General features: G+C 29.3%; 1 protein-coding gene across 1 annotated transcript; it reads right to left on the bottom strand.

Annotated features, from left to right (window-relative positions):
- Positions 1 to 4243: 4243 nt before the first annotated feature.
- LOC111038475 lies at positions 4244 to 7747 on the bottom strand. The gene is made up of 5 exons (XM_022321600.1): positions 7410 to 7747; positions 7226 to 7336; positions 4962 to 5109; positions 4521 to 4611; positions 4244 to 4372 (listed from the first exon to the last, which is right to left on the bottom strand). The coding sequence occupies exons 1-5, from the start codon at positions 7468 to 7470 to the stop codon at positions 4244 to 4246; spliced, it is 540 nt and encodes a 179-aa protein (XP_022177292.1). The 5' UTR covers positions 7471 to 7747.
- Positions 7748 to 11596: the final 3849 nt, after the last annotated feature.

The raw sequence follows: 11596 nt of genomic DNA, 5'->3' as shown, positions 1-11596 counted from the left end.
AAAAAATTACATTGATCATCCAATGGATGAAAAACGTCGTATTTATTTTTTTACTGATGCACCACATTTAATAAAAACTGTAAGAAACAGATTACATAATAACAAAACATTAAAGGTAAACTATACTATAAAATCTATACTATAAAATTAAAATTAAAATCTAACGAATAATACCTTACTTAAACTAGATATCACCGGAAAAAAAATCAATTAATTGGGAGGATTATATTAAATTACATAGTAATGATTTAAAAAATATATCCAAAAGAGTTTGTCCTAAAATTACCAACAGGCATTTATTTTTGGACAGTTTTTCTAAAATGAATGTTAAGCTAGCTACTCAGGTAAATTCAACATTAAATAAGTATTGCTTTCAACAATTTAATAAGATATATTGTTTTAAACAATTTAGGTTTTTAGCAATTCAGTGTCAGTTGGATTAAAATACTATAGGGAAATTGTTAAGGTAAAAAGTCTTGAAAATTCTCTTGAAACAGAGTATTTCACTAAATTATTTAATGATATATTTGATGTTTTAAATAAAAAATTTCCTGCAGAAGGAATAAGAAAAAATTCAAAAGATTTTGAGGTAAAAATTTATTTTTATTAATCCTATTTTGGTATAAGAAAAAAAAATTGATTTTAATAATAGATTTTAGAAAATGCACTTATATTTCTTGACGATTGGGAACACAATTTATTGGAAAAAAAGATTAATGAGTCCGAGTTTTTAACTAAACAAACTGTAGAAGGTCTCCGAGTTACAATTAAATCAACAATAGAGTTATCTAAATATTTATTAGATATTGGGTTTGATTATGTTTTATCTAATAAGATGAACCAAGATAAACTAGAGGTAATAATCAAGGTTAATTTTAATATTCTTATATAATGATAAAATTCTTAAAAATGTATTGTTTTATAAATATTAGCAATTTTTTGGGTTGATTTGTCAATCTACTGGACCAAATGATGCTCCTACAACCCCAACGTTTTTACAAGTGTATAAGATTTTAACAGCATATTCAATTTTAAAACCGCCTAAGTCTGGAAATTGTACAATATTAGATACCTCGAATCCAAAAATTACTCTAAACGATATTAAACAAGTTTTTGATACTGATCAGTCGATTAGGTCCATCAAAATTAATGAATTGGCTTCTAGATTGGATAAAATAGCTGACATGGGTACATGGGAAGCCGATGAACTTTTGGATCATGATTACTGCCAATCTCCTGTAAAAGATTGCATAACATATTATATATGTGGATATGTAAGCAGACAAATATTAAAACTCACAAAATGTAATAGCTGTAAACTAGCTATACAATCAGGTAAGTATTACTGTTTAGGTAGTTATCTAAATAAAATATTAATAAAATGTATAACATTTTTACCTACATATTTAGCTGGAAATTCGTCAATTGCATCTGAAGCGGTACTAACAAATTTGAAATCTCGAGGAAATTTAATTCATCCAAATCTGGGATTTTTCAAACTAATTTGTGATTTAGAGAAGTCGTTTGAAAAATATTGCATCACAGAGCATGTATTCCAAGATTGTGTGGATGACTTTTTATCTCAAAGTGGTCACTTAATTTCATTCCCATGTTTGGAACACAGAACTGATATACTAACATATATTATAAGTTACTATATTACCATGAGAATGAGGCAACATACTGCTCTTCGCAATAGAGACCTAAAAAAGAAAAGCTCGCATTTAAAAAAGTAATCTAAATTAGTAAAACATTGATTATTTTTAAATAATATGAAATATGACACTAAGTATAGCTACCTATGTTTTTCTTATGTATCTATATGATCTACTATCTTCACATCCCAATAAATTGCATTGTTTTATTGTTATTTTATAGAAATATAATAGTACTTCAAATTACCATTATTTCCAATTATTATTTTTACACTATGGTTTTCAGCAATGAAGTACCCGTATTTAATTAAATTAGTAAACATGTAAATTTATAATAAGAATATAATAATACTAATTTAATTTGCAACAATATAAAACAATTAAACGTAGGCGACTCCACTATTCCACTATTAATATTCACCAAATGAGTAATGACACCAATTATCCAATTATTGTTATTAGTTATTACTTATTAGTTGTTATTACCATCTATAATAAATAGCTTATGATATTCACCACCAGGGTACAGCACAATCCGGTAATTTCCCCTACCATAAAATATCCGTAACAAAACCGGGCCGCTGTTTAGACGTTCGTTTCCAGTCCATAATATCTTAGTTCGTGACGACGACTGAGGGCGGCGATGACTAGATTATACATTGTCTAAATTTTGCCCCTTAAATTTAATGCAATTTCATTGACCAAGATTAAATATTTTAGTTGTAAATCAATATTTAATTATGATTTTTTTTCTTAAGCTAGGAGAATGAGTGTGCATTAAAATTAAAATAGACTAAAAAAGGATTAAAATATATTCATTATCTTTTAACTTTATTTAAAACATAAAAATTTAAAATATATTATATAACTAAGACTATTTCAGCCAGTCTCTTAAAAAATAAAAGACTCTTAAGACTTGTAAAATAATTAATTTATCTATTTCTAACGATATGTATTTTTTTTATTGAAAATCAATTTATTTTATAGGAAACCCTGATAGGTGATACTAATAATTATTATTACAAAACCTGGGGGGGGGGGATTTTATTTTTGATAATCTCTATACTATATAAAGAAAAGTTGCATGAGCAATAATCAACGCAGAGCTGAACCTATTTGAGTTATGGAGTTGAAATTTTGAGGATGGACTAATATTATAATGTCAAGTTCCACTGAGAAAGGATTTTTCAAAATTTTGATTTTAAAAGGTTGAAATCTACAAAAATGAAATGTTTACGTACAAATTGTTTAACTAATATACACATTTTATAACACGGCGTGTTTTTACACACAAACCTGTGGGTTTCCATAGCGACATGCCACCATAACTTTTAGTCCGTCTAACTATGTGTTTGATCGGCGTGTAGATATGAATTGTTCCGAGAATTAAAATTCTACAATCTATCTATATCTATCTATGTATACAAAAATAAATCTCTATTTCCCTTAGTCGAGGCATCAAGCTTATCACTTATCATTGAAAACAGATCCATCTATCTTCTATCTATGATATAAAACAGTTATTTCAAAGTGGAATCAATCGGAAGATTAATGAAAAATTGTACAGTGAGTTTTTTGATAAGTGTCGGTTCATCATGGTTAGTTTAAGCAATAACGCTTAACATTTTAAACAAACTTAGCGGTACCATACAACATGTGTATAGTTATACAATTTTCTTGTTTATTTAAATTAATAACTTATTTTCTTAATTTTTAGTAGAACTTTGTTTTTTTTTTTATTTTTTGGTTGCCATTGGTTAATCGGGCAGATCAGGTTTAAGAATGCATCAAATCGAATTTCAGTACATTGCCTACCACTACACTTATAGCTGATCATCAGCATGCACACAGTCAAAATAATTAATAAATTTAAAATTTAACATATTATTCATATAGAGTGTGCACCTAGCAGGGTCCGCAATCCACCATAGGTAGATAGCCTACCTGATAATATACTGCACACATTACCACAAGCGAGTCTCATATAGTGTTGGCATTTTTAAAGGACAACAAAGTGCAAGGGATCAGCTAGCAAATATATAATAATGATGTAATAGATCTGTTGGCACTTGGCGACGATACCGATCCTACAATTCAAGCGGTTTTCACGTAGGACTTGCATAGGGTGGAGGACGGGGACAGGTTACCCAGCTACATAATATAATGCCTAATACAAAGTTGATATAATATGCAATCTCATCGGGCGAAGTGCGCAATATGTATATTTTACAGTAATGCAATGATAATTATATTTATAAGACGCCCGGACAGTATATACGCCCTACAATGATTATAAACTTATAAATGTAGAATAATAATAATCATAATAATATTAATAATCATACGTACATGGATTTCAACAGCTGAATAACAAAAGTGTAATATAAGTTATAACCTGCTGATCAGCACGTCTGCGCTATGACATATAATGCCGGTCAATTTTTACCCCCCTGTCGAAAAATTTTACCGGGGGGTAATAATATCCTAGTATATTTTTACGGGGGGTAAAATTAACCTAGGATAATTTTACCCCCCCCCCCTTCCCCGGTAAAAATATTTGAGGTTATTAGAAACCTGCGACACCGGCTCTAAAGGCGACAGCGTACGATATGACACCGCAACTTCAACACGTTCTGTAAAACTTCACAGATGACCAAATTTGTCAAATCTCGAATGTATCGTGGTTTACGACAATAATGCTGACGGCATCTAGCCGACTATAGTAAAAAATAAAAATCACCAACAAAAGATCTCTTAGTCATACGATGCTGTGGCGGCGGCGAGCGGACACACGTTGCGTCTAGCTCGACCGTAGGAAAAAGACAAAAAAAGGCTGTGGTCACGACGGCCGATGGCCATGCTTACCAGCCAGCGCACCGGGTACGCAGTACTGCGGAGTGGAAAGTGTCGATGGGAGATTAACGACGTCAGAACGAGCTTGACATTACTTTCGGTTCTACGAATAAAATAGTTACTGAATGTTTATATAAGCATATACCATAACATTTTCTAAATATTTTGTTTTGTTTTGAGTTGTTTACGGACATTTTCAGTTTCCAATTTGTTTAGTTTTTATTTCTATAGATATCAATAAAAAATTATTCTTTGGGTCAAAAAGCTTAAAAATTTATATAAGACTTCTAATTTATTGTTACAACAGTATCTGAAAAATTGTAAAAATACTTATTAATATATTATGCACAATTCTTTTTACAAGTATTTAAAGTTTGAATTTTGACAACATTTATAAAATTTAAAAACGATTTTGTAGTTAAATATGTATTTATTTTTTCTGAGATTACTTACGTTCGATTTTGCATGGTTGGTCTTAAAAAATCTAGTACATTAGCATATATGTACGGCTTAGATGTTGTTGCCGCTTGCCCAGATTTGGTGATGCATTTCCGACGGTAACTATTCCTTAAAGATTTCCATTTTTTGTGTAATTCTGCTACTATAAAAATAATAAATAACAATTGAATAATACAACTATATATATAATCAGTTTTAAATATATTTGATATAATTAAATATATACAAATTTATATTTATTTATATCTAACCTATAGCTACTATAATAAAAGTATGCAAATTTAATTATACTCGTAGTAAATAATTAAAATAATTATATATTTATATCATAATATACACGGAACGGGTGACAGATGATAAGACGTACCTACGAAAAAAGTTTGATAAGTATAGATCATTAAAAATCAAACATCTTCATAACATTATAATATACTGTTCGTTAAAATTTACTTTTAAAGCAATAATGTGTATTTAATTATTCAGGTATTTGGCAACTGGAACTAATTTTTCTGCTCTCCATTTTGATTTCCTAATGGGCGTGTCAACCATTTGAAAAATTGTACGTGAGACATGTGAAGTATTGTGGACAATTCTTCAGCCTAAAGAAATGGTAGTGCCGACAATGCAAGATTGGTTAGACATTGCAGAGGGGTTTTATAGTAAAACTCAATTTCCAAACTGTGTGGGGGCCGTAGACGGGAAACACATTCGACTAGAATGCCCCCCTAAAAGTGGTACCTTATATTACAACTATAAGCATTTCTTCTCCATAATACTCATGGCAATCTGTGATGCAAACTATTGCTTCACGATTATAGATGTGGGGTCGTATGGCAAGGAGAGTGATTGCAACATTTTTAAGAAATCGTCATTTGGAAAAAAATTATACGACGATAAAGTCAATTTTCCCCAACCTCAGTGTTTACCAGAAGATGATGGTGGTATTCCTCAACCTTACGTAATAGTTGGTGACGAAGCGTTTGCTCTTCATAGAAACCTTTTACGCCCTTTCCCCGGAAGAAGCCTAAACAATGAACGGCGTATATTTAATTATCGTTTGTCAATGGCAAGACAGAATATAGAGTGTACGTTTGGTATTTTGTCTAACAAATGGAGGGTTTTCCATACGTCCTTATTAGTGGAACCAGACTTTGGAGTTGCTATTACCAAAGCTTGTTGTGTTTTGCACAATTTCTTTCGACGCAGAGATGGATATTGCCCTGAAGATACACAGACTTGTGATATGGAGGATGCAAATGAAAAAGTAGGGGTTGGGAACTCTACATCTGTTGCAAAAGACGTAAGAGACTATTTTGTCAACTATTTCAATCAACCGATTCATGCATTAATTTGGCAAAACAAGGTGATAGGTAATTAGCGTGCGGGAAATGGGAATGCATAAGTAACTAAAATATTATATATTATATTAAATATTGTATGCCAAAAATATCCTTATATATTTTTATTGATTAATAACTAATAATTTTATACTTTTAATTTATTCTTTATATAATATTTTACGATTTTACGATTTTAGTGAAGTAACTAAATTTTTTAAGCATTATTATTTATACATGAAATTATAAATATGTACTATGAATATAATATTATGTTTAATTTATTAAGCCTTTTTTATTTTGAAGTATTTATCCGTCACCACCTTTTAGGACAGTAAAAATGCTTAGATTCAGAGACTAAAATTGTGTGTAGTCGTTTTCAAAAGCGCAGTGAAAACAAATGAAAAAAGGTAGGTAAGTGGGTGTCGCTCTGCTGTACAGTAGATTATAAGTCACTGTAATGGATTATGTTAAATTTGAATCCAATGATATAATATAATTGTATAAGAAAACGATTCTGACCGAAGATTTGATGATATTATTGTGAATAAAGTTATTATAATATATTATAACCTATTTACGTGGAACCTTGTTTTAAATTTTCAATCCTTAGCTGTAAATACATAAAAATTTCACTGAATGTTTATATTCTCATTTTCTTTACACCATTCAATTTTGAAAATATTTTGATTCGTTTTAAGCTTTTCAGTTTTTACGGACAAATTAAAATATCAATTTTTTAATTTTTTTTTCTTCGCTCATTTTATCATTGGATTCAAATCTTACACAATCCATTACAGTTACAGTTACTCTCTTGTAATCTACTGTACAGCGTAGAGAGAAATCCACTTGGCCACCTTTTTATTATTTATACTTTCATATTTTAATACATAAATGTAGTTAAAAAATAAAAATGCTCACTTTTACTCATTTTGACGGTTTCTTCATAATCTTCAAAGTCTTTGAACAATTTTTTTGCCACCTTTGTCCAACTTATATGCTTGGCATTTTTGTCATGATATAGTTTGCTTTCTGTACATTTTTAATTTAATAATAATTATAATATGGTATTGTGTAATAACTTAGTATATAAATTATTACTTACCTATATTCCATATTGCCTCTTCATTCGACACCTCAACAATAAATTCTTCTGTGTCAAACATTTTTTAGATTTTTGTAATAATTTGTGCGGCGATTACTATAAACTATCACAGGTTGAAGGCACAAATTATGAATGAACGTGAATAAACGCGGGTCGATCGCGGCGTCCGAATCGCCCGTGTGTTATCAAAAATAGAAATGCATTGAAAATGCATTGGAAAAATATTGTTTAATTTTAGCTGAAGGTCGCGATCGAACGCTCAAAATTAAACATGTACGTTTCGGCGCGTTCGAACGCGACCGAACGCGCGTCTCATTTACGTGTGTGAATAAGCCCATATAAAAGTATATGTTTAATTTTGGGCGATTAATCGCGACGTTCGAAACGCGCAGAGACGCGCGTTCGAATCGCCTAGTGTGTAATCCACTCTAGTTTAAAAATCAGTGCGAATTGACTTCTTATAAAATCCAAAGGTAAGATTATTATCTAGTCAGCCTCATAGGTTTTTTATTATATTTTAATTTTAACGCGAGTTATGAGTATTTTAAGATGTATAAAAAATTTTAAATTACTCATAACTCGCGTTAAAATTAAAATATAATAAAAAACCTATGAGGTTGACTAGATAATAATCTTACCTTAAGATTTTATAAGAGGTCAATACGCACTAATTTTTAAACTAACGGAGCTATGCGTGTTCTGCTGAGCGTAAAATTTGCTATGTTACTCACTTGTAAGACAGACAACACATGCGGGTATCACGTCCTCTTAATATATATTAAAAATGGATAGTCTACAATATATGTACAGTGAAAAAGGTAAAATGTCAATTATTAAAAATGAATTTAAATTTTGTTTTCACAAAGAGTTGAATAACGATATTGAACGATGGAAGTGCATTCGAAAACAATGCAAAGCATGTATAAAAATTGGTAAGATAACTAAATTTATAATAATAAAAGAGCGGATATTTAGGTCCTTTAATGCTTAAAATATAATGCTAATATGTTCTTAAAAACGCTAAAATATTCACCAAATATTCATTAAACTTGTAAATATGCAGATATATGATTTTTTTCTAAAATACCTCAATAAAAACAATTAATAACTATTATACACCATTCAACAGGTTTTGCGTCAGGAAAAAAAAAAATTGTCTTTAAAAATTTAGACCACAGCCATGATAAAACCGAAGAAACTAATTTAAATCGTCAAAATCTTAATAATAAATTAAAAAGAAAAGCTGTTGATGATATTTGTGAAAAACCAGCTAAACTTATTCATAAAGAACTTTCTAATCATGATATTAATACTATTACCTCTAATGATATAGACTTAATTAGAAAAAATATACATCATGCGAGGTCTTCCATATTATCAATGTTACCCACATCCATTGAAGACGTTCATGAATTATTGAAAAAAACGACAATTTATACAAATAATGACGAAAATTTTTTAATTATAAATGATCCAATTACACACATTATTATGTTTACTTGCAATACAAACTTATCTCATTTAAGTAAAATTAGTACTATTTATGTTGATGGAACCTTTAAATGTTGCCCAAAACAATTTACACAATTTTTTACTATTCATGGATTAAAAGAACCAAACAGTTTTATTCCACTTGTATTTTTTTTACTGCCCAACAAAGCAAAAAACACGCATTTAAATTTTTATGTGCAGAATGTGATAAGCTCCAGTTACAATTTACACCGCAAACTTTTTACGCAGATTTTGAAAGTGCTATACATACTGCTGTTTATGCAGTTTGGCCAGAGATAAATTTAAGAGGATGTCGATTTCACTTAGGGCAGCGTTTCCCAACCTTTTTGAAATGGCGACCCATAAATTTAATCTTTATTAGGTACCTCGACCCCCCCCCCCTAAAAAAAGTATGCCTTAGATAAATAAGATTTTTACTATAATCCATTTTATCATTGAGTTTTTTATAAAATACAATACGAATACAATATACTGAATAATAATAACTTAATAAATAAATAAAATAAATTATAAAAAAATACAAAAAATTAGTATAATAGAAAATTTAGTGTGAATTTTGATTTTGGACACTGTTGCATAAAATTTCCAACTGGGGTACAATTTCAAATAAACTGATGCGCATGTCATGTGTGACATCTAATCTGTTTCTTTGTTTTGTTTTAATATTGGCCATGGTAGAAAATCCTTTTTCGCACAAATATGTGGTAGGAAAAAGTAATAGTTTTTTTATTGCATTAATTAAAAGTTCTGGATATTCATTATATACTACACACCAAAAATCTACAAAAGTTTCATTTTTTAATTTATGTTCATAAGTTTTATCACAAGAAAGATCGATAATCTGTGTTTCAAGAAGCGTATTGAAGTTCAACTCTTCAATAGAAACAGTAAAAGTACTGATTCTTGTTTTGTACTGAACTGCCTGATGGAACTGGTTGGTTAGTACCACTGACTGTTGTATTACGAATTATAAATTTATCCATTAGGTAAAAATTTGTTAAAATAGTTTAAAATGTAAACTTAACTTTTTGTGGTCTCGATGTGCGCTCGTTGCTCAACTGCATATTATGGATTATGGACAAACGACCGAGACCAATCGCATCGACTAGTCACTGTCCAGTCATTAGCACATTTACCGATAAGATAAAAAAAATTCCACAATCATAATAACTTTACGTCATTTATTCTACAATACTAGTTATTTATACTATTTATCAATTTACGACTAAAATACCTGTAATCGTAACCACGAGTCGCGACCCTTCAAAAAAATTTCGCGACCAATGGTTTGGGAAACGCTGACTTAGGGCAATCATGGTGGAGTAAAATTCAAGATCTTAAATTGTCCACTTTTTTTAGAAATGATATTTCTGAGATTGGTGGATTTTTAAAGTACATATTTGGATTGCCATTTTTAACACCCGATGAAGTATTTGTTTGCTTCTGATCTAATGGGAATTAAACCAGTTGATGAAAAAATAAATTTATTTTCTGATTACTTAGTTGATAATTATATTTCACCTGAATCTACTTTTACACCTCGTATATGGGCTGAATTTTCACATATAGTACTTTACGTACCACAAATAACTGTGAATCATTCCATTCTAAATTCAATGGAATGTTTTATCATGCCCACCCAAATATTTATCAGTTTATAGAAGCTTTAAAATATGTTCAACAAGATTCCTACATCAAATTAAGAAGCAGTATAAAACGAAAAAAACCCATATTAGCTAAAGAAGATTTTATTAAAGAAAAAATGTATGAATACAGTTCAGGTCAAATATCACGATTAGAATTTGTAAAAAAAATATCCTATAAATTCAACCCAATTACAAATTTGTAAAAATGTATGTTTTTTTACTATAAATATGTATATATACTTTGACTATTTAGTATTTACTGAATTTTTTATTACTATTATAAATGTATACAATATTATGACCATTAAATTATGAAAATGTACTAATAATATGAATACTTATATTTTTTGTATGCATTTTATAACAACAATTTTTATATTAATTATTACGACTAAATTATGAAAATTATTAAGGACGGAATTAGTATATACCTTTTTTTAACAGGGACGGAATTAGTATATACCTTTTTTTAACCGGGACGGAATTGGTATAAAAAAAGGTCCTCGGGACGGAATTTGGATGCATCCATATAATACACGGGCAACGCCGTGACGGGACAGCTAGTAATAAGTACGAGACAACAAATGCGAATCGGTTTATTTTTTTCCAGAAGATTATACCCATTATTTAAAACAGAATACATTTTTTTTTCATTTTTTTTTTTTCATTACTTTGATTGATTTATCGATATCAGTTAGTTATTTTACCTCTAGCGGTTTCACTAAGCTCCACATTTCCCTAATAAAATTGTATGTATTTTTTATATTAAACAATATCAAATAGGTACTCATTATGTTTGATTTTCTGGGATTGAAAAAAAAATACTTATTTTATATTAACTTTAAATATTTATAATTTTTGTTTTAATTTTAATTTTGAAGATCACTGCAAATTTAAGAATTATTGTAAGTAAAAACTTTTCTAAAAATATGCATTTATACATTTTGTTATTTTTTTGAAGGGGATCATGTCAGCTTGTCTATTATATTAAGTTGGTTTTTAGGGCATATTTTTACTACTTTATCTTCT

This window comes from Myzus persicae, unplaced genomic scaffold, assembly GCF_001856785.1.
Source record: "Myzus persicae strain clone G006 unplaced genomic scaffold, MPER_G0061.0, whole genome shotgun sequence".
NCBI lineage: Eukaryota > Metazoa > Arthropoda > Insecta > Hemiptera > Aphididae > Myzus > Myzus persicae.
Note: the sequence above shows the minus strand (reverse complement) of the source record. Positions and strands in the feature narration are given on the sequence as shown.

Bases quoted from the DNA above. Each gene is read 5' to 3' on its own strand.
- LOC111038475 (XM_022321600.1), bottom strand. From the start codon at position 7,470: ATGTTTGACACAGAAGAATTTATTGTTGAGGTGTCGAATGAAGAGGCA. The intron at 7,337-7,409 runs GTAAGTAATAAT...AAAAATGTACAG, and splicing joins AGAGGCAATATGGAATATAG to AAAGCAAACTATATCATGAC. The intron at 4,612-4,961 runs GTAAGTAATCTC...TTTTATTCGTAG, and splicing joins CCAACCATGCAAAATCGAAC to AACCGAAAGTAATGTCAAGC.